Raw genomic sequence first — 23,920 nt, forward strand, 5'->3', positions numbered from 1 at the left:
GTTTAACTCAATAAATATGTGTTGAGCTCCTACGTTGTGCAGGACAAAGTGCTAGACACAGCTTCTAGGACATCCTTAAAGGCTTATCTTCTCTCTTACCCCTTGTTTTAAGACTAGCTTTAGCTCTCTGCACGGATCTTGTTGGCAGTTTCCTTCTTCCCGTCTAGGGAGAAGCTGCTTTTGTCTTCATTCCAGGTTGTGTGGATGGGTAGTGATGTCAGGTCTATCTAGAGCACCACCCAGCTTAAGGAAGGTCCTGGGATAAGGGCTTGGGGCCTCTCTTTGTGGTGGAGGAATTCGTGATAAGCAGAGATGCGGGCCTCTGAATCACATGGAAACTCAAAGTATTGAATACTTTCTACGCATCACATTCTCATTTAACCCTTGGTTGATAAACGATTGTATGAAGGAGATGGTATTGTTTAACTGCATTTTACAGATAAGGAAACTACCTAGTGACTTATCTAAGGCCACAGAGTATGTGGTGGATCTGAGATATGAATCTGTTTTCTACATCCTCAAAGGCTCTCCACCACAGTGCATGGGGCCCAGTAGAATTTCAGGTCAAGAGCAAATCATACTGGGCCTGCCACTCCCATGTTTTTACAAGACAAAATCTGTCTAGAATGTATATCTAATAAAGTAGTAAAGGGAAAACAGGTCATGGACAGGCAGTTTATAGCCTGAGAAGTGAGTATGTGGGCTACGGGTCCACCTTTAAAAAAATTTTTTTTGTCTTGATAAGGAGCCTCTAAGGTTATTTTAGAACTAGTGTTACTGAGTTCTTGCCCATACTACAAGGACCTGTTTTCTCCACTAGACAAAAATACGAATGGCTGGTCCAGTTTTGTCTCAAATAATGATAGTGAGGATAAAATTAGGCCCTTTGAAAACTATGGCACTTAACAAACTTCTAAGGCAGCAGCATCTTGCCAAGGTATCAGGGAACTGTGAAGTAGCTGATTAAAATAAATTCTTGATTACTTGAGATACAGGAGATGTAGCAGTAGCATTTGGTAACTGGACTTCATAGATACAATCTAAAACAGCATTCAAACCAGCAATTTTAATCTTTCTGAGATTTGGCTCTTTGTAGAGCTTAAAAAAAAGAGAGAGACAAGGTGTAAAATGCCAGTAAGATTAATTAAATTTCTTTTCCTTTGAGCCCTGTCCAAACGTTGACGGAATTAGGACAGAACACAAAGATCAAGAAAAAAAAGCCAGAAAGAGACGCACGTACACGGACTGTGCCAGTCAATATTGAGGTAAGGAAGTGAGTTTGGGGGGAAAGACCTCAGACATCCCTGGGGACCGCTTTGCTTCGGGACATTCCCTTTGGCAATATTCCAGAATCTGAGTCCCCAGGGCTCCCCCCAGTGGGAAGGGGAAGACGCGCGTGGCCAGGCGCGCGCGTACGCGTGTACACTCACGTGTACACTCACACGCGCGCGCGCACCCTACACATACACTCAGCCTGTTTCCTCCGCTCCTCCTCCCCCCGGGGGGCGGGTCTCTTTCTCTTTAAAGAGCAGACGGTCTCCTCGCAAACCCAGGCTCTCTAAGGCCCCGGGGGCCCGGGACCCGAGCTGCTCGCAGCCAATGGGCGCGGTGGAGCGGCTCGAGCGCGGCTGACGCTGCACCAATGGGCGCTCGCGGGGGGCGGGGGCAGTGGAGGAGACACTATTGTTGATGAGGAGGAGCGGCGGCAGCGGCGGCGGCGGCTGCACCACCTCGTTGCTGCCGGTCGCGGCCCGGGCGCCCCCCGCACCCCGGACTCCGGCTTCGTCACCCGGTCGCGGGGGCCTTCCATCCGGTCTCGAGAATCCTCCCCCTGCAACCCAACAACAACAAAACCCCACGTCTCGCCCAGTCACCGGGGAGGGGGGGGACCATGTCCCAGCGGGTGAGGCGCAATGGGTCCCCCACGCCGGCCGGCTCCCTCGGGGGCGGTGCGGTCGCCACGGCCGGGGGATCCGGGAGCCGCCTGCAGCCCATGAGGGCGACGGTTCCGTTCCAGCTGAAGCAGCAGCAGCAGCAACATGGCAGCCCCACGCGGAGCAACGGCGGCGGCGGCGGCAACAACGGCGGCTGCTGTGGTGGCGCCTCAGGCCCCTCGGGCGGCGGCGGCAGCAGCGGGGCCCCGCGCACCGCCTCGCGCAGCACAAGCCCCACGCGGGGCGGCGGGAGTGCGGCCGCGCGCACCAGCCCCACGGTGGCCACGCAGACGGGCGCGTCCTCGACGTCCACGCGAGGCACCAGCCCCACGCGCGGCGCCGCGCCCGGGGCCCGCGGGAGCCCCCCACGGCCGCAGCCCCCGCCGCCGCTGCTGGGCACCGTGTCGTCGCCTTCCTCGTCGCCCACCCACCTGTGGACAGGCGAGGTGAGCGCGGCCCCACCCGCAGCTCGCGTCCGGCACCGGAGGAGGTCCCCGGAGCAGAGCCGAAGCTCCCCGGAGAGGAGGAGCCCGAGCGCCCCTCTTTGCAAAGCAGGTACGTGCTGGGAGCCGCGCGAAGAGGGGAACGCGACGGCGGGAAGGGATCCCGGGCGCGCGCCGCTACCGCGCAGGGACTGCGGCGCTGCCGCGGAGCCGGAGTGGCCGGGGGGCGGGGCCGGGGCGGGGCCCGGGAGGTGCGGCCCAGCCTTGTCCGGGCCATCCCCGCGCCCCCTGCGCCGCTCCCTCCCCGGCCGTCTCATTCATGCCTCAGTCCGCCCTGCGTTGGTGCCAGTCCCTGGAGGTGCAGCCGCTAACCTTGTGCTTGGCCTGATGTGTTAATGATAAACTTGGGTTTCTGGCCGCCCGCTGGTTACTGCTTACCCTCCCTTGGGGGTGAGGCTAAGAGTGGTTTGTCACTTCAGTGACATGGGTAATGTTAGTATAGCACATACCTGCTGCTAAGTATTTCTCTTACACAGAACAGTTTCAGACTTGGGGGATCTGAGTGCACTAGCATAGCAGGTTTGGTTGGGTCCCTGAAGAGACATGAGGCTCGGAGCATGTTAGCATTTACTGAGATTCGCTAAGTGGGTAGCAAGAAGTGAGAAGTAAGTTAAGCAAGATTCCTTTGGGAGGTTTATGGGCTTTGTATGAGGCTCTGGTGTATGTCTGTTACACTGATTTTGTGTTTAGGATGAAAACTATTTTTAAAAAAAAAAAAAACAAGATCCAAGATTTGTCTCCTTGTTATTATTTTAGGGACCTAAAAATTGTTTTTCTCTAGACTTGGGAGCTTTTTTGGGGGAAAGTCCGGAATGGAGCTCTTGGGTTCCTTGGGAGTCATTCATAAAGAGGAACTCAAAAGAGAACTTCATATTGTGGAAGTGGAAAGAGAAAACATTTATCATCTGATTGCCTTCCTGTTAGAATCCACTGAAAAGAGAAATGGGTGGTTTTTAGCTTACGTATTAATACTGCCAACGTATACCTTTGTCTTTCCCTGTCTCGGGAATTTCTGTTAGAATCTTTAGGCAGAATGGCTGGATATTTCAGGAAACTTAGTACAGTACTTCCTAACCAAATAGAACAGATGAAGTGGTTTCAAGGGTTCATTCAGAAATGCAGGGAATGGGATGAGTCTTTTCTACTGTTTATTTTATCAAAGGTTTTAGACAATGGATATTTTCTGGGGAGAGAATTGCCCTGAAGAATGATCAGTAGTGTTTTCTGACTAGAACAAGAGTACTGTTTTAAACCTTCTGAAAGTGCAAAATGCTTTTTTTAAACTTTGTTGAAAGAACCCCCTCTTCCTCAAATAATAGCTATTGCTTACAGAGCTCCTACTTATGGTGGATGATTTACCTACAGGATCTCATTTTAACTCTCACAGGAGGTTTTGGAGAGGTGAAGTAACAAGTGGTGGAGTGGATATTAGGTACTCCAAAACCATGTCTTTTACATTTTATCAAGGAGGTAGCTTGATGTGTAAGATAGAACCTGGGAAATACATAACATACCAAAGTGACATATGTGTTTAGGTTTTGAAGCAACTCTTAGAGGTATCTGGTGGACGTAATTGCTTCAGTTTGCCTTCAACCTTCTGGAGCTGACATTGTGTGGCAGGTGGAAGGGAAGGAGAGCTACTTAAGTGGGCAGTTAAGATGGAGGAAGGAGGTGGTGACCCCAGTCTGATAACAGAATCTGGCTACCCTCTCAACTATTTGACCTTTAAAGAAGGAGCAACCTGATGAAAGCCGGGTTAAGTATTAGCAGTGTGTGGAGGAAGGTGCTCTCTTCTCATCGCTAGAGGGCTTTATTTGCCGGGATCTCGGGCTCCTCCTGTGCCCACTCTTCATGTTTTCCAAAGCTTCTTTCCCTCAGATCTGTCATTCCATAGAGTATTCATGCTGTAAAATTGACCCTTCTCATTAGCCCTCTCACTCCCCCCACCAAAAAAACCCCAGAAAAATAAAAACTCTTTTTTTCTCCAGTGCAGCACTCTCACCTAGGTGTGAAAAGGGATACTGCCTGTTACTAAGTTATACTGAAGTGAATGTCTGATAGCTTCTTTCCCAGGAATGTGTTTTCGTTTCACTCTAGTGAACTTCCATGCAGAGTGGGACAAATATTTTCTGATTTTGTCTTCATAGCACAAACTAGACCATTTGCTGTTTTTCTCAGACTCAATCTGGAAGAAAAGGAGAATCTTTTTAATTATGAGACTCCCTTTTAAAAATTAAAAAAAATTTTTTTCTTATTTTTTAACTGAAGTATAGTTGATTTACAAAGTTTCAGGTGTACAGCAGAGACTCCCTTTTTTAAATTTAAAACATTCTTTTTAAAAATATTTATTTTAAGTATTTATTTTTGGCTACGTTGGGTCTTCATTGCTGCACGCGGGCTTTCTCTAGTTGCGGTGAGCGGGGGCTACTCTTTGTTGCCGTGCACAGGCCTCTCATTGCAGTGGATTCTCTTGTTGTGGAGCATGGGCTCTAGGCATGCGGGCTTCCGTAGTTGTGGCACATGGGCTCAGTAGTTGTGGCTAGTGGGCTCTAGAGCGCAGGCTCAGTAGTTGTCATGCACGGGCTGAGTTGCTCCGCGGCATGTGGGATCTTCCCGGACCAGGCCTCAAACCTGTGTCCCCTGTATTGGCAGGCGGATTCTTAACCACTGCGCCACCAGGGAAGCTCCAAGACTCCCTTTCTGATTGAAGGAGATTACTGCCAGTTTGCAGCCTCAATGAAATGTAGACATCCTTATTGGTAGAGGACAAGGGTCTACCTTACGAAGTTAACCTCATGTGATTCAGATTCCAGGGTCCATCTGGATCAGGCTGTCAGCTTCTAGGTGTCTATAGGATGAATTGGATGCCCTAATCTTTGTTAGGAGTCCAGTCTGAAAGTCCCCTATTTGAAGATCTCAGGATCTTTAGTCAGCTCCCTACCCAGTTGCAGCTAATCATTAGCTAATAGAGAACTTCCTTCACTTGATTTATTACTTTTTGGAAGTAGTTTCAAGCCCAGTGAAAATAAGTGGCGTTTAGAAATGTTAGTAAATAGAATAAAAGGTGGAGGGGGGCAATACGTTTTATCTTCTATGTGCTGGGTGCTTTACGTATGTTATATATTAAAATAGGATTATCATCCCATTTCGTAACGGAGCACAGGGAGCCTGCCTAAGATTACATAGGTGGTAAACGGCAGAGTATTCAGTATAAGGTAATCCAAGCACCCATTCCTGACAGGTATTTTAAACTTCCCACCTTCAGTGCCTGCCATCTCCACGGCGAAGTGGTTTGTCGTTAGGAACTGAGATGTGCTTAGAAAAGGTAACTAGGCAACAGTGTTAACTGTAGATAAAATGGTGAAGAAGACGAGGTTTTTATGTCTTCCCTCCTTTTACCTGACTTTGTCTTACTCTATACAGTGTCAAATAGATATATTACAAATAGGTGGCATAAATAGGATAGGAGCATAGGCTTTGGGTAGACATTCTGGGTTTTAATACTGTGATCCACCACTTAGAAGCCATGTGATGTGGGGAAGTGATTAACTTTCTAACCCTTACTTTCTCATTTGTAAGGTGATGATGATATTTACTTCATATGGTGCTCAGGATTAAATGAAAGAAAATTGAAAAATACTCAGCACAGTACCTCAGTATAAAAGTTAGCTATTGTGTATCATAATAGTTTTGCTTCTAGTTTTAGTGGATATAACATAAATTGCCAGTGTAGGCTTAGTTTTCGTGATTGTATGAAATTTCAAGTTGCAGAGAACATCCAGAACTGTTTCTCAGAGTGTGGTCTGTGCCTTATATGTACCAGATTCACTCAGGGTCTTTGTTAAAAATGCAAGTTCCCAGACCCTACTCCAGACCTTGAAAGTACCCCCACACCACCCCTTTGATTTTGCTGAACTCTAAATTTGAAAAACAGTCATTAGAAGCACTGAAGGGAAAGAGTTTGAAAACTCCTCATTAGAGAAAAGGGCATTAGTACAGTATGTATAAAAGTTAGTTTTGCAGTGTGTGGCTGGCTGATAGGTAGATAGCAAGTTTTGTCTTTGCTAATTTCCCCCTTACTTTGGATGCATTATGTTGTATGTATGAATTTGGTTGTTTATTGAGGTGGGGGTGTGGCAAGAGCAGCAACAAGAGATGGATTTCTCTGGACTAATAATCAGGAAGTAGTATAACAGAACTTCAAATTTGCAGCATCTTAGACTTCTGCTTTCTAGTACTTTGTGAAGTACACAACTTTAAGAATTAGGTGTTTCTCTAACATTTGAAGGATTGCTGGTAACTTCACACATTCAGGGGAATCCTTTTGGTTTATAATATTTGTATTTTACAAACACTGAAGTTGAGGCAAGTAGGACCTTACTATTAATTCAGCGTCTTGGCTAGTAGAGTTTGTATTGAATTAAGTTCAATTCTGTAAGCTTTGACTGAAGAACGTAAAAGAGAGAACTCCAGAGACTCACAAACCAGCCATGTAAGATAGGTTCATAAGTATATAATATGAGTACTTTGGGCTCAGAGAGAAGTGAGTAATTCTGTGGGGAGTGGGTATAGAAGTTCTGTCAGAGGAGATGGCTTTTGCTTTGGGTTGGAAAGAGAGGAACAGAACTTTACAGCTGGATCATAGAGGTGTGAAAATATACATATCATATTCAGTCCTGTGTCTTAAAATGTAGAGTATAGGATGTTGGGGAGAAAAGAAAGCAAGCAGTCGAGAAAGAGAGTAGAAAGGTAAGTTTTCAGAATGGCCTTGAGTAGAATATATGAATTTGAATGTATCCTATGGATAATACCTCTGGAGCCAGACTGTCAGAGTTTAAATCTTGGCATTACTGCTTACTTAGTAGTAGCTATTTAACTTTAGGCAAATTCACTTCACCTGTAAAATGGGGACGCTGACTAATAGTACAGCTGACCCTTGAACAAAGCAGGTTTGAATTGCCCTGGTCCACTTAGATGTGGATTTTTAAAAAATAAATAGTACTACGATATATATGACCTGAAGTTGGTTGAATCTGTACATGTGGAACTGTGGGACCAGATGGCTGAATTTAAAGTTATATGCGGATTTTCTACTATGCAGAGAGTCGGTGGCCTTAACCCCTTGTTGTTAAGGGTCAACTATTAATATTTTACAATAGAGGATTGTTAGAAGGATAATATCTTTGTAATCTCTTTGTGGGTGTAGGAAGGAATCTCTTGATATTAGCTATTTTCACATCATTTTTATCATCCTCATCATCCAAGGGTTGAGACATTAAAAGTTAATTTGTTATATTAGTGGTATTTACATTCTTGGAATGCGTAGTGTTGATAAATATTTAGAATGAATAGGCTATGAATTTGACATGGAGAAGACTGTAGGATAGTAACTCACAAAGGCATCGAGCACATGAATTTAAGTGCTAATTGCAGTGGGAATGGCAAGGATAGAAGAGACTGAGGAGACTTGGATTCAGTACAGTAACCTGTTGGATGTAGAGATTGAGAAAGGAGGAGTTGAGGATAATAGTTGCTTATCTTAATTGAGATAAGCGACACAGTGAGGAATGCTGGTTTGGGAAGAGAAAAATGAGTCCATTTCTGGACATACTTAGTTTGTGCTCTCAGGACATCCAGATAATTTTCTAAATTGTGGCAAGTATAGTTTTAGAACTTGGGGATACAGATTGGAGGCAGAAAATTGGCGCTCATTTATTTCGGCTCAGTAAACATTCGTTTAACCCATACTTTATGCTAAGCATTTGCACGTGGGCGATACTTGAAATGACTAATCACTAGGATGGATAAGATGATAGGAGAATGCTGAGGATACAACTCTGGGAGAAAACAGAATTTTAAGGGTAGAAAGAAAAGTCCATGAATAAGCCTGAGAATGTGGTGGTAGAATAGTGTTGAGAAAGCCAAAAGAAAGATTTGGATTTCAAGGAGGAGATAGTAAAGATTTTCAGATTCTCTGAAGATAACAAGTATGCTGAGCCTGGAGAATAGACTTTTGAATTTGGCATTTCGGTCCCATTGCTGACCTTTGAGTAGCATGTTGGGGGCACAAATCAGATTAAAGTGGTGGGTGAGGAAGTAGAGGTAATGATTATAAATTACTCTTTTTTTTTTTAAGAATTTTTTTTTTGATGTGGATCATTTTTAAAGTCTTTATTGAATTTGTTACAATACTGCTTCTGTTTTATGCTTTGGTTTTTTGGCACGAGGCATGTGGGATCTTAGCTCCACGACCAGGGATTGAACCCACACCCCCTGCATTAGAAGGCAAAATCTTAACCACTGGACCGCCAGGGAGGTCCCTCAATTACTCTTATGGTGTATAAATTACCCATATGTCACTGTAAGGAAGGAATGTGACAAAACAGGACGAAGAATTGAACTAAGTTCATTTGTTTATAGGATGGGGAAAACTTCAGCATGTTTTATAGGTTTGGGGAAAGGATTCACAGGAGAATGAACGATTGCAGGTTCAAGAGACGGAAATAATAGATGGAGCAAGGTTATGGAAAATGTGAGAGGCAGTGGAGTCCAGCACATGGTGTAGTCAGGAAATCTCAGAAACGACTAAGGACACGTCTTTCTCTGAGGATGGAGAGGAGGTAAGGGTGGGTTAAGATAACTCAGCAATAGACAAGAGGGGAATTGAGAAAGTAAGCTACTTCCATCTCTAAACTACTTGAAGAAATAGCATGTTTGTCAAATACTGTATTTTAAAATTTAAATTCTGTTTTTATCAAAGTACATGTATATAATTTAAAATGTCACATGGCACTAAATGTATAATCAAATAAAGTGTTTCCCTGCCACATCTCTCTCCACTCCCACTTCTTGCCCCCTAGAGACAGCCACTTTCACCTCTTAGTGGTTTCCTCTGGTGTTTACCTACATATTTCTAAATAACATACTGATACTGATTCAGGATTTCCTTTTTAAAAATTAATTAATTAATTAATTTTTGGCTGCGTTGGGTCTTTGTTGCTGTGTGCGGACTTTCTCTAGTTGCGGCGAGCGGGGGCTACTCTTTGTTGCGGTGTGCGGGCTTCTCATTGCGGTGGCTTCTCTTGTTGCGGAGCACGGGCTCTAGGCATGTGGGCTTCAGTAGTTGTGGCTCGCGGGCTCTAGAGCACAGGCTCAGTAGTTGTGGCACACAGGCTGAGTTGCTCCGCGGCATGTGGAATCTTCCCAGACCAGGGCTTGAACCTGTGTCCCCTGCATTGGCAGGTGGATTCTTAACCACTGCACCATCAGGGAAGCCCCTGCTTCAGGATTTCTTTTTTCAGTTTTATGTATTATATAATGACTTCCTACTTTGGAAAAATGTAAACTTAGATCCCTTATTGCCGTCCTTTCCAATCCTTGCATTGTAGTTACAGCACTCTTGGTTAAGTTATTATTAATGTTTAAATTATTTTGACTATGTAAATACTGTTTACAGCAGAACCTTGTGGTATGCTACAATTATATTTCCTTTCTTTATAACTTAAGCTCCTTGAAATTGAAAAAGCTTTTGTTTGCTTCATTTTCTATGTACCTACGACTAATTCATCCCCAAACTTTTGATAACAAACTTTCTTTTAAGTATTTGAAACGCATCAGGTATTTTGTCAGTTTTACTTTTTTCCTTGAAGATAGCCTTTCTGGAATCTTCTATCCTGCTATTCCAAACTGGCTCACATTGATTTCTAGGTCTGTAGCATAGCTATTGCCTTGGAACTTCTCTGGGAACTCCTTCACCTCTCCTGTTTTGGACACCCTGATCTCTGGAACTTGTTTTACTGGAGCATAACCTCCAAAGTTTTTTAAGACCTTGAACATCTGTACATATCTGTCTTTGCACTTAATGGTTTAACTGGGTATAGAATTCTAGGTTGAAAATAATTTTTCTACTGAAGGTTGAAAGGACTTCATCTTTTCGGTTGTAGAATTGCTTTGAGAAGTCTGATGCCATTCTGATTCTTAGTCCTTTGTGTGTAATATGTGTGTGTGTGTGTGTGTGTGTGTGTTTGTGTGTGTACGTTGTTTGTTTTATGGAAGTATTACCACCATTCTGAAATGATTGCCTTGGTGTAGGGTGTTTTTTTTCTGTTTTTGTTTTTTCCCCATTCAGAGTGCTAGTTACTCTGTGGAATTTTTCAATCTCGAGACTCTTTGTTTCTGGGAAATTTTCTTCTATCATTTCTCCTTTCTGTTATCTTTGTTTTATATTTTTGGAACCACTGCTATATAGAACCTCTTGGATTCACCTACAGTTTTCTTATTTCTGTCCTAGTTTCCATCTCTGTATCTTTTTGTTCTTTCTAGCAGATTTATTTTCTCATTTTAATTGATTTTTAAATTTTAGCTGTAATATTTTCATTTTTCAAGAGAACTTAACCTTGCTTTTTCTTCTCAGTATCTTCTAAATTATTCCTTGTCTTGTCAGTGTCTTCTCAAAATATTTATAAAAGGTATAAATACCCTCAAACTTTTCTTTTGCCTTCTGCATTGTCCTCAGAGCCCTTTTTGTCTTGAGCTTTGTCTTTCATGTTGGAACCTTTCCTTAGTTTTCTGTTAATATTTAAATAAGACACAAAATTGCTGATTAGGTTTTCAGTCTGTCTGGGTCAGGCTGGTAGACTGGAGGATCTTAAAGTAGAACAATGATGCTAGGTCTCTCAAATGTAGTTTTTTTCCCTTCTCTTGGGCCAGTTTTCCCTGGGTAGAGTCCTACAATATCAGGCCTGAGGATATGTCTTGTGTCCTTAAATACAGAGCCTGTCTAGTTAGTCTCTCATGCAGTTTCTCCCAATCTTTTTGCTCTGGAGAAACCCTTGGAATAATTTCCATTTCTCAGGGAACCCCTGCATTAGTGATCAGTAAGTTGAGATATAATGTTAAAATAATAGTGCTATTCTGAGTACAGACTGATTTCTCTGTGGATCTTTTTATTTGGCCAATTTATACGCTTATTCATTTTGTATAGTTTTCACCTCTACCCTTCTTGGACAGAAACATAGTTAAGCTTAGCTTACCTTTCTTGAAATTAATTCCTGTTCATAGATTTTCTTTTATAACTCATAAGGCAACCACAGTACGTTGTGGTTAAATAATTGGCTTAAGCCAAATGGGATTTAACTTTTCTAAAGGTAGGCTCAGTAGATTTAATTTAAATAAAGTTAGTAAAGTTATTTTTTTACAGTGTGAAAATTTATTGGCAAGGTTGTACAGTAAAGCTACTAAAGCGATAAGCCATTGTTTAAGAGTTTGAAAAATTTCCTTGAGTAACTTGCCGTGTCTCAAATATAGGTTTAGCAGAATTATTGTGCACATATGTTGATTTCTTGACCTCATTTGTACTCTGTACATAAAAATTGATATTTAAGAAATTTATCTCTTTAAGGTAAAACGTGTTCTTGGGTTGTGTGTTTGTGTTTTCTGTACATATAGTCAGTTCTGAGTTGAACTTGAAATGAGCACACCCACATTTCGTTTTCAAATGAAATGAAACCTTTCTTTCCTAGCTCTTGATGCTTGTTAAACAAAAAGTTTGTTTATTCATATAAGAAGTTGAAAATGCAGCAAGTTATTCATTGCTTTCCTGTGAATGATAGGATACTTTTCTTTCCACAGAAATCTGGAACTTGTATCAGGGCAGATCAGGAAATCTTAATTTGAGTTTATAATCGGACTGCATTTAGACTGGTACCACTTAGACATCTGCTTTCAAAACTTCGTTGAAACCTCTTTTCTGCTGTTGCCTCCTTTCCTGTCTGTTGTCCTTGTGAGTTACACGTTTTTATTCCTTCAGTATTATTTTAAATTTATTTTATTATTTTTGGCTGTGTTGGGTCTTCTTTGCTGTGCACGGGCTTTCTCTAGTTGCAGTGAGTGGGGGCTACTCTTCATTGCGGTGCGCAGGCTTCTCATTGCGGTGGCTTCTCGTTGCGGAGCATGGGCTCTAGGCGCGCGGGCTTCAGTAGTTGTGGCTCGCGGCCTCTAGAGCACAGGCTCAGAGCTGTGGTGCACGGGCTTAGTTGCTCCACAGCATGTGGGATCTTCCCGGACCAGGGCTCGAACCCATGTCCCCTGCATTGGCAGGCGGATTCTTAACCACTGTGCTACCAGGGAAGACCCAGTATTATTTTAATAGGAAGTCTTTGCTACTGTTTCTTATAAAGCTAACATGCAGTCAAGGTGAAATTATCTATAGTTTATTCGGAAATAAAAATATATATAGCATTTTTAATTGACCTATGCTTCTTTATGAGCTAGTGTAAAATTCTTTCGGAAGTAAATTTAAATTTTGGGGGGAGTCCTTGCCCCCAAGGAGCTGATTCTGGAATTGTATGTTTTACAGTTTACCTACCAGCATGTATTCCTCTTTCCTTCCTTCCCCTCTTTTCCTCCCCTTCCCCTGCCTCCCTTTCTTCCTGCCCTCCCTCCCTCTCTCCCTCTCTTTCTTCCTTCCTTTCTTTCTTCCTTTCTTTCTTTCTTTCTTTTTCCTTCCTTCCTCCCTTCCTCCTTTCTTTCTTTCTTTCCTTTTCTTTCTTCCTTTATCTCTTTCTTTCTTTCTTTCTTTCTATGAAGGTAATATATGCACATGATAAAAATTATAAGTGGTAAAAGAAAATACAATAAGCACTCTCCCTGTACTTGCCTTAAATTCGTTCTTCTCAGAGAAATCCAGTTAGCTGTTTCTTTTGTATTATTCCACGTTTATTCTATGTGCATACAAATGTATGCACATGTGACTTTACATATAGGTATATTATGGATCATATGTTATTTCATCAGGCTTCTATCTTGTTATTTACATCATTTCTAGTCTTTTGCTGTTAAATGGTCCTGTGTTGAACATTCTTATTTATACTTCTTTGTGCACTTATAAATGAGCTTATCTGTAGGATAAATTCTTAGAAATGAATTTCTTGGTCAAAGATGTACATTTTTCTTTCTATTGTAAAATATATTTCAGGAGTTGATATCAGTTCAGACTTTAATTCCAAGATCCTGTTTCTTTTTTCCTGTCTTCTGTTGGATTATTTTTTATATTTCATTTTACCTCTACTATTAGTTATCAGTTACACCTTTTTTCATTATACTCTTGGTGGTTGTGCTACAGCAGCGCTTTCCAAAAGAACTTCCTACAGTGATGGAAATGTTCTGTATCTGTGTTATCTAATAGTTCACGTTAGAACCTTATATTAATGTACTTCCATTTCCCGCCTCCCATCTTTTGTGCTGTTGTCCAGTATTTTGCTTTTCTGTTATAAATTCCACAGTGCATTGTTACTCTTTTTACTTTAGATGGTTAATTATCTTTTAAAGCAATTAAGAATAAGAAAAAACATCTTTTATCTTTATTCTCATTTTCACCACACTTAATTTCTTTGTGTGAAATAGGGTGGTTGTAGTGTGAATGAAAAAAGGATTATTTGAGAAGCAAAGAATTGATAGGACTTGTTAACTGATTAGATTTGAGGGGTGAGGAAGATGAGAGAGCATAATTATGGCTGAGATTCTGAACCTACCTGGGTGGTTGAGTTAATAATGTTGTTATTAACTGGTTTCATAAATGCTGTTATATTCCATATGCATACATAGTAGGCCATGGACTCTTGGGGCATAATGCACTAAAATTTTTAACAGTTCAAAAGTAACAAATAATAATAATATGGAAAACTTGGAAGATAAAAGTCTTTTTTTTTTCCTCCCTGTATATACCCTTCCAACTTACTATACTTAAAATTTTGTGATTGTTGGGGACTTCCCTGGCAGTCCAGTGGTTAAGACTTCGCCTTCCAATGCAGGGGGCGCAGGTTCGATCCCTGGTCAGGGAGCTAAGATCCCACATGCCTTGAGGCCAGAAAACCAAAACAAAACAGAAGCAATATTGTAAGAAATTCAATAAAAACTTTAAAAATGGTCCACATCAAAAAAATCTTAAAAAAAAAATTTTGTAATTGTTATTTTACTTGCTGTTCTACTGGGATTTACTGAGATCTATCTGGTATTTTCTGGAAAACCATTTTGCATTAATTATGTTTTTCCATTGTGCATGTATATTGATATTTTTAAAGGTAAGGATAAGTGATGTCTGTTTACATTATTTTAGAACCCACACTCACTCTGTGCAGAGCAACTCAAAAGGCATTGAGAAGACGTCCTGACCTTATGGACTTCAGAATTAGAGAGACAATATGGATTTTTGTAATAGTCAAGGGTTAATAATAAAAATAAGAAAATATATAGTATTATTAAGAAGAGTAGTACTTGAGTGCAAAAGCCTGATATGGCCCTGTGGGACTCTTGTCGTGATTCTGAGTGCTTTGTGTGCAGTCAGGAATTGCTAGGTGACTTGTAGGATAGACATTCTTCACTTCTCTAGAAAGCAGTTGCCATTAATGCTATCCCTAGGAATTCCTGGAAAGTCTACTCCTGGAAATAGATTTAGTGTCACAGGAATGCTTTTATCCGACTTCAGAGATGTCTTCATTCTATAAGGAAGAATTAGGACCCACACCTGTGGACAATCTCCATACCAATTAAACTTCCCCGCCCCCCATATGTATGGCCTACCCAGTACCTCCCTTGTAATTAAATCTGTCACTGTCTCCCCTCAGTTGGGGTAAAATGCAAGATTTAAATGAGACCCAAAAAAAAACATTGTTCAAATGAATGAATGGATGGCTGTGAAGGCTTGTCACAATTAGACTTCATACCTTTTCTTTAGTTTTATCAATTCAGTGTGTATGACAGAGTACATCATTGTTTTTATTTGTATTTCCTTACATATTTCCTGGGGTTGTAGAGAGTATTTAAGATAATATATTTAATTACCTCATATAGTAGCCATGAAATACTATTTAATAAGAAATAATAGCTGTTATTAATAACAGGGTTGAATATTCTTTTTATTTATTTTATTTTATTTTTTTGGCCACGCTGTGTGGCTTGTGGGATCTTAGTTCGCTGACCAGGGTTGAACCTGGGCCACGGCAGTGAAAGCACCTAGTCTTAACCACTGGACTGCCAGGTTATTCCTGAGTATTCTTTTTAAATGCTTGTTCACTGTTTATGTGACGTATGTTAATTCTGTTTGTATCTGTTGACTCACCATTTTACTTACTGAGGATGTAATTAACATTTTTAGCTCTTACTGTTGTTAAAAGGTTTGCCTCATTTGGGCAGGTGTGTGGGGTGTCAGGTTTATTCAGGTATAATTTACATACACTAAAATTCATCCTTTTCAATATACTGTTTTTTTTTTAATTTTTGTTTTATATTTAATTGAAGTATAGTTGATTTACAGTGCTGTGTCAGTCTCTGCTGTACAGCAAAGTGACTCAGTTATACATATATAGACATGCTTACGATATACTGTTGTATGAATTTTGACAAAGAACACAGTTGTATAATCACAACCACCATCAAGGTATAGAACATTTCTATCACCCATAAAGTTTTCTCATGCTTTTTAAAGTCATTCCCCTCAGGGTTTGCTAGGCCATAGCCACCACTGATTTGTTTTTGGTTCCTGTAAGTTTTACTTTTTCAGAATATCATGTAAGTGAGATGTACAGGACTTAGCCTCTTTAGTCTGGCTCCAGTTGCTTAGCATAATGCATTTGAGATTCATTCATGTTATTGCATGTATCAGTAGTTCACTACTTTTATTTCTGAGTAGTATTCCATAATATAGCGGTACTCCAGTTTGTTTATTCATTCACCAGTTGAAGAATATTTGGGGATTTGTATTCCTGATATTGGAAATGTGTGTCTTCACTATTTTCCTTAGTCTGACTAGAGGTTTATGATTTTTATACATCTTATCCCAGAATCAGCTTTTGGTTTAATTTACATTGTTGTATTTTTGTTTCATTGATTGCTGTTCCTGTCTATTATTTTCTTTGTTCCACTTGCTTTGAGTTTAGTTTGCTCTTTGTCTAGTTTCTCGGACAGAAGTTTAAATTATTGATTTGACCTTTTCTAATAGAAGCATTTAATGCTGTATATTTTTCTCTAAGCAGTTGTTTAGCTTCATCCCACAAAATTTAATGTGTTTTATTTTCATTTTAATTCATTCAAGATATTTTCTAGTTTCCCGGAGTCGTCTTCTTTGACTTGTGGTTATTTAGAAGGATTTTGTTCAATTTCTAAGTATTTGAGTGTTTCCAGATAGCTTTCTTTTATTGATTTTTAGTTTGATATGTCAGAGAACATACTTTCTGTGAGTTCATGTCTTTTAAATTTGTTAAGGTTAATCCCTGGATATGGGCTACCCTGACAAATGTTTCATGTGCCCTTGTGTATTCTGCTGTTGTTGGGTGGAGAGTTCCATAAATGTCAGTTAGATAAATTTGATTGATAGTGGTTTTTAGGTCTTCTATATTCTTGCTGATTCTCTATCTGTTTTATCAATTACTGAGAGAGGAGTGTTGAATTCTCCAAATATAAGAGTGGGTTATTCTTTCATTCCTGTTAGCTTTTGCTTTGTGTATTTTGAAGTTTTTGTTTGTTCTTTATAAATTTATTTATTTATCTTTTTTTTTTTGGCTGCTTTGGGTCTTCGTTGCTGTGCACGGGCTTTCTCTGGTCGCTGTGAGCGGGGGGCTACTCTTCGTTGCAGTGCCTTCTCTTGTTGAGGAGCACAGGCTCTAGGCACTTGGGCTTCAGTAGTCGTGGCTCGCAGGCTCTAGAGCTCAGGCTCAGTAGTTGTGGCGCATGGACTTATTTGCTCCGTGGCATGTGGGATCTTCCTGGACCAGGGCTCGAACCTGTGTCCCCTGCATTGGCAGGCAGATTCTTAACCACTGCACCACCAGGGAAGTCCCTGTTTTTGTTTTTAATGTGCGGGACCATTTAAGAATTATGTCTTTTCGGAATTGACCCTTTCATCATTATGTATTTTCTTTTGACTTAGGTAATTTTCTTTGTTCCAAAGTCCACTTTGATTAGTGTTTGGAATAGTGGCTGGTGAGGAGATAACGGATATGTAGTGAAGTGGACATCTAGCATGGCTCAACCACAGGATAGTGGATAAGGTAATAGAATAACAGTAAGGAGGATAGTAGTAATGTTAGAAGTAAAATCACTATCAAAGCAGCATACATATGCCTGGTCAAAACAACTAGGTTCTAAAACTTTTCTTGAGATGCACCTGTCACATCAGTGGGCAGAACTACCCTACACGCATAAACTTTGGTTTATCTAGAATGTAAACATTTAGGAAGCACAATTTTTTAAAAAAATCTGTTTTATCTTTCTAAAGAGAGATTAGTAATAGTAATTCTCTTCTGACATAAGGATTTATTTAAAAGAATGTTATAATGTGTAGTATAGAGCAGTGAATTTTGGATCTGATTTTCATTATTTTTCTGTATCAGCAAAGAGAAAGGAAAGGAAGTAATACTTGAATTCATGCACCATGCATTGGATGCATGCCTCAAAATTAGGCTGTATTTGTTCCCATTTCATAAATGAGGATACTCAGGCCCAGGAAGTTAAGTAATGTAGTGTTTTAAAGAGTTACTAAGTGTGGGATTTCAACTAATGGATATTTGGTTTTGAGGCCTGTTTTTTAAGTCTTGTCACAGTATTATGTAATATTACTTACATATTTGGCCAACACTGAGTACCTATTATGAATAGGTATTATACAAAGCTGGATGGCTTGAAAGAACACAAAAATAAAGCACAATATATACTAGATGTTCCTCCCTTCTTGCTTCTAGTTGGAGGAGTATCTAGTAGAGCCTTTAAGACTGCCTAGTATAGGATTGCCTTTAGTCTTAAGGGAAGGATAGAGAATAAATGCACTGATAAATCAGTGGATGGAGTGATCTGGGAAAATTGGTTAGAACAGGTTGGAAAAAAGGGCATTTTAAGTAGAAATATTTTTCAGCCTTTTAAACTCACATCTTGATTTGGTAAACACAAATATTATGCTGTGATGTTGTTAGAAATTTCAAAGCAAACATAGTTTAAAAAATAGAGCAGTGGTGATTCTAGGAGAAAAAAATTTTAATTCCTAAAAAACACATAGTTTTCTATATCAATCATGTAATATCAGTGTACATGGGTCTGCTTACTTGCCAGTAGGCTTGCCAATCCCACATAGTATGGAATCTGAGTTTTTTTTATTTATGGAAACCTGATTTTATTGCCAGAAGTACAATAAAAAATATGAGCTTTGTAAAATAACTTATCAAGAGAGGATAAAGTTTGCTTATTTTTTACGGGCAGTAAACTAGAAGACATTTCCCCCTGAAATTCTCCAGACTGTTGTTTTTGTTTTTGTTTTTTTTTAGCATATAGAAAGTTATGCAGCCATAACCATTATATAATTGCAGGACATTTTGATCACCCCAAGAGGAACATCTTTTTTTTTTTTAATTTAATTTTGGCCACGTTGGGTCCTCATTGCAGCACACGGGCTTTCTCTAGTTGTGGTGAGCAGGGGCTGCTCTTTGATGAAGTGCCTTCTCTTGTTGCTACTCTTTGTTGCTGAGTGTGGGCTTCTCATTACAGTGGCTTCTCTTGTTGCAGAGCACAGAGCACACTCTAGGTGTGCAGGCTTCAGTACTTGTGGCATGTGGGCTCAGTAGTTGCAGCGCACGAGCTCTAGGGCACGTGGGCTCGATAGTTGTGGCTCGCGGACTCTAGAGCTCAGGCTCAGTAGTTGTGGCGCATAGACTTAGTTGCTCCACAGCATGTGGGATCTTCCCGGACCAGGGCTCGAACCTGTGTCCCCTGCATTGGCAGGTGGATTCTTAACCACTGCGCCACCAGGGAAGTCCCCTCCAGATTGTTTTTTCAAAATTATTTTGTTAACTGAGTCAAGCTTAAATTATAAAAACTATCCTCGGAGATATTTTGGCCAAGAGGGAACGTAACTAAAGAAATGTTCCTCACATTGTTTGAAATGGAATTTTCAGACATGTCATTGTGAAAGTATTTCCTTAAATCATCCTTCAGAAAAAATACCAGTTGAGTATTGCTTTTTTTCTTTGAAATCCTTATTTTTGAGTGTTTTATTGGGTCAAAAATGAAGAATTATTAAAGCACCGATTTGATTTATCTGGTTTTTGGATTTTTCCTTTGTTTGCTTGAGGTAGGGTTTTTCTAGACTCTTGGGTTGTAAATGGCAACCCAGCTTAAATTAAGTAGAATGACATTTGAATTGGTGAAATTCTGAATAACCAAGAGCTTGGATAGGTCTGTCCAAGGATGAAATGCTTTCAGGATAGATTCTCAAAATCCTTTAATTTTTCATTTGTGTCTATGTGTTAGCTTCATTCTGTCCTTCTGTCTCAAATCAGTAGGCGTTTATTGAATACCTATTACGTGCTAGACATGATTTTAGTTGCTGGAGAAACAAGTGATGAAATAAGACAAACTTAAGTCTGTGTCCTCAAGGAGCATTCTTTCTAGTCAGGGACTTGTTCTACATAGCAGGTAACAAGGCCGGAGACCATTACAGACTTTATTTTCATCTGCAAGATCCATGAGGCAAGAGGGCTTTTCCCCCACCAACTCCAGCTGGAAAAATTCCAGGGAAGGACTGTGTTAGGTTGTGTGCCCATTCTAGAATCAGTTACTGCACCCAGAAGGATGAGATATTGTTATTAACTAAGCCTGGGTCATTTACACACAGTATTCAGGAACCAGTCTGTTACCAAAAGAAGGGAAGGGATGTATAAAGACAGGCAAAGATAGTAGCTCTTCCTTGGTGTTTGCATTTTGAAGTTTGATTTCTTGTATTCAATGCTTCAAGTAAACTTACCACATATGCCAAAGCTTTACTAATTGTGAAAACTTAAAAATGTTGGTCTTTCTCCTCGTTTCTAAATCTAAGGTAATTGTGATCTTCAGTTTGATATGTGAAGAGCCAGACAAATAATTTAATAATTTAATGTATTGCTTCCCACATAATTTGCCATATTGATAGGAAAGTTGTAGTCTTCTAGATTATAAAGACATAGTTTTGAAAGTTAATGTTGCATGGTGTTTTAGTTTGGGTTTCTCCATAAGAAGATCCAGCAACAAGGACTTGTTTGGTTGATTCTAGGAAGGGATGTTGAGGAAGTAGTGAAGAGACAGGGAAGGGACAAGAGCCAATAAGAATGCATTAATAAGGAGAATACCACAACGGGCAACTGGAACTCAGTCCTGCTAAGCACTTCTGATAGATCATGTAGAACATACCTCAGGATTGTCTCATCGAGGGGATAAGGAAGCTGGGGTATTTATCCACCACCTCTTGTCCCTCAGTGGTTGAAGGTTTTAGGGATGTTAACTTCTAGCCACTTCCTGCTTGGCCTGCTGCCTAGTTGAGTGTGCTCCTTCAGTTAGAGAAAGCTCTTAGGCAGAGAGGAACAGATGCTTGAGAACTGTCCAGAGAGCTGTCCATAGAAACTGCAAGTGCTCTCCATAGTGGCTGTGAATGGATATAGGTAGTGCATTGATAGATTCAGCTATAAATGGTGAGAGATATTGTATATCTTCAAAATAGGTGAGTTTTTCCTTTGATTTTTCACCAAAATTCCCATGTAGGGCTAGAACAACATAAGTACCTACACTTACCTCCCACCCCAGTTCAGTTCATTTGCTCTACATTATGATCGTTAACAGTGTCTGCTGAAATACAGCCCAGAAATTTTAGTGATTTAACAAAGGTTTATCATGGCCAGTGTAGCTTTGGTGGCTTTCTGGCAGAGCTTTCCTCCAAACAATGACTCAGAGACCCAAGCTGAAATTCCACTGTCCCAGAGTACTTTCTGTCCACTATGTGGATAGGAGAAAGCTTCTTATTGTCAGCTTTGAACATGTCACTTCGATCATAGTGCATGGCCAGAACCAGTTACATGGCTGCAGCTTAACTAGAAGGGAGGCACTGTCTCTGACCCATTTGGCAATGAAGAATTTTCACTCAGCTGTCAACATTTCATTTATTTATTTATTTATTTATTTATTTATTTTTATAGCTACTTTATTTATTTATTTTATTTTTGGCTGTGTTGGGTCTTAGGTTCGTGCGAGGGCTTTCTCTAGTTGTGGCAAGTGGGGGCCACTCTTCATCGCGGTGCGGGGACCGCTTTTCATCGCGGTGCGCGGGCCTTTCACTATCGCGGCCCCTCCCGTTGCGGGGCACAGGCTCAAGACGCGCAGGCTCAGTAGTTGTGGCTCACGGGCCCAGCCGCTCCGCGGCATGTGGGATCTTCCCAGACCAGGGCTCGAACCGGTGTCCCCTGCATTAGCAGGCAGATTCTCAACCACTGCGCCACCAGGGAAGCCCGAGATTTCATTTATTTTAATGGTGGTCTCTGAGACCCATAAATCACATTTTTTCTTCCTTAATTGTATATTGAGCATATGCAATTAACTACTGTTTCCTTTATTGATGGATACATCACAAACAGTAAAAATAAAGAGCAGTTATTTAGTTATTCACAAAATTGAAGATTCTTACCTTAACATTAATTTGGTATCCAGCAAAGAATTGCAGCAGAATTTCTTAATTTCCTCTTTAACTAAAGTTTTGGCACCACTTGGTATATAAGTTTTCAAAAGGGTTGTTCCAGTGGCTAATTTATTCTACATGAACAAATGGTAGCAGAGTGTAGGATGGGATGGTGGGAGGGAGAAGCTGAAGGCAGACTAGATTGATGCAGTTGTCAAAGCAAGAAGTGATGAAACCTGAAATTAGAACAGTAGAAATGGGTATGGAAAGGAAGGGGTGATGAGAAAGGTATTGTCCTGGTGAATCTTAAAGTTTTTGTTTGAGAGAGTTTACAGGAGAGGAAAAGGTTAAGTGATTTTGGGAGGCCAATAGGGCTTCTACCTCAGGGCTTTTTCAGAAGTTGCTCTTTTCTCCAGCTGGGTCACTCCACAGATACTCTTTCCTGTCTCCTGTGTCTGTTCAAGGTCCCTAGCCAAATGTCACCCGGCCAGAAAGGCCTTCCGTAACTTCTGTATAAAGTGGCAACCTCATACAGCTCGCTCCCCGGCTCCTTTGCCCTACTTTTTCCCTATTATTAGCACCTAACATATGTTGGTTTTATGGTCTCACTTTCCCTATTAGAATATAAGTTTTCCAATAGCAGGGACCTTTCTCTGTAATAGATATTCAATAAATGTTTATTGAGTGAATGCCATAGAAGGTAGGCAAAACACAAAAGGATGAATAGAGAAGGTAATAGAAATGATAGGTTTAGAATTGCTTTGTAGCTCACCTCTTTAGACATATATGGCAGGCAGTTCTAAAGTAATGTCTTAAGCAAAGGATAGAGAATTGAAGCTAATGGTGTGGATGTTAACAAATAAAACATGTATATACTGATTGGTATTAAAATTCCAAGTACCTTTTGAAATATGAAACTTAAATTCTTTTTTAAAAAAATTTTTTATGGAGTATAGTTGATTTACAGTGTTGTGTTAGTTTCAGGTGTACAGCAAAGTGAGTCAGTTATACACATACATATATGCACTTTTTTTTTTGTTTGGATTCTGTTCCCATATAGGCCGTCACAGAGTATTGAGTAGAGTTTCCTGTGCTATACAGCAGGTTCTCATTAGTTATCTATTTTATTTTTTTTTTTATTTTTATTTTTAAAATTTATTTATTTATTTATTTATTTATTTTTGGGTGCGTTGGGTCTTCGCTGCTGCTTGCGAGCTTTCTCTAGTTGTGCGGGGTCTACTCTTTTTTTTTTTTTTTTTTTTTTTTTTTAGAAATTTCATGTAATGTCTGAAACATTCATACCAACATGTTTCCATACAAACAACCCAATGAAAGTTTAGTATTAGTTGTTTGTTTTTTTATACTGCAGGTTCTTATCAGGCATCAGTTCCACACACATCAGTGTATACATGTCAATCCCAATCGTCCAATTCAGCACACCACCATCCCCACCCCACCGCAGTTTTCCCCCCTTGGTGTCCATATGTCCATTCTCTACATCTGTGTCTCAACTTCTGCCCTGCAAACTGGCTCATCTGTACCATTTTTCTAGGTTCCGCATACATGCATTAATATACGATATTTGTTTTTCTCTTTCTGACTTACTTCACTCTGTATGACAGTCTCTAGATCCATCCACGTCTCAACAAATGACTCAATTTCGTTCCTTTTTATGGCTGAGTAATATTCCATTGTATATATGTACCACATCTTCTTTATCCATTCGTCTGTTGATGGGCATATAGGTTGCTTCCATGACCTGGCTATTGTAAATAGTGCTGCAATGAACATTCGGGTGCATGTGTCTTTTTGAATTACGGTTTTCTCTGGGTATATGCCCAGTAGTGGGATTGCTGGGTCATATGGTAATTCTATTTTTAGTTTTTTAAGGAACCTCCATATTGTTCTCCATAGTGGCTGTATCAATTTACATTCCCACCAACAGTGCAAGAGGGTTCCCTTTTCACCACACCCTCTCCAGCATTTGTTGTTTGTAGATTTTCTGATGATGCCCATTCTAA

General features: G+C 40.4%; 1 protein-coding gene across 2 annotated transcripts in view; it reads left to right on the forward strand.

Moving 5' to 3' along the window:
- Nucleotides 1-1,789: 1,789 nt before the first annotated feature.
- The window catches only part of FAM117B (family with sequence similarity 117 member B), an 89,611-nt gene continuing 67,480 nt past the window's right edge, over nucleotides 1,790-23,920 (forward strand). For both annotated transcript variants that reach the window (XM_059928496.1, XM_059928495.1), the window contains exon 1: nucleotides 1,790-2,489. In XM_059928496.1, coding sequence (XP_059784479.1) covers nucleotides 1,892-2,489 — 598 coding nt within the window. In that variant the 5' untranslated portion in view covers nucleotides 1,790-1,891. The remainder of the gene's footprint in view (nucleotides 2,490-23,920) is intronic.

This window comes from Balaenoptera ricei, chromosome 7, assembly GCF_028023285.1.
Source record: "Balaenoptera ricei isolate mBalRic1 chromosome 7, mBalRic1.hap2, whole genome shotgun sequence".
In the NCBI taxonomy this organism is placed as follows: Eukaryota; Metazoa; Chordata; class Mammalia; order Artiodactyla; family Balaenopteridae; genus Balaenoptera; species Balaenoptera ricei.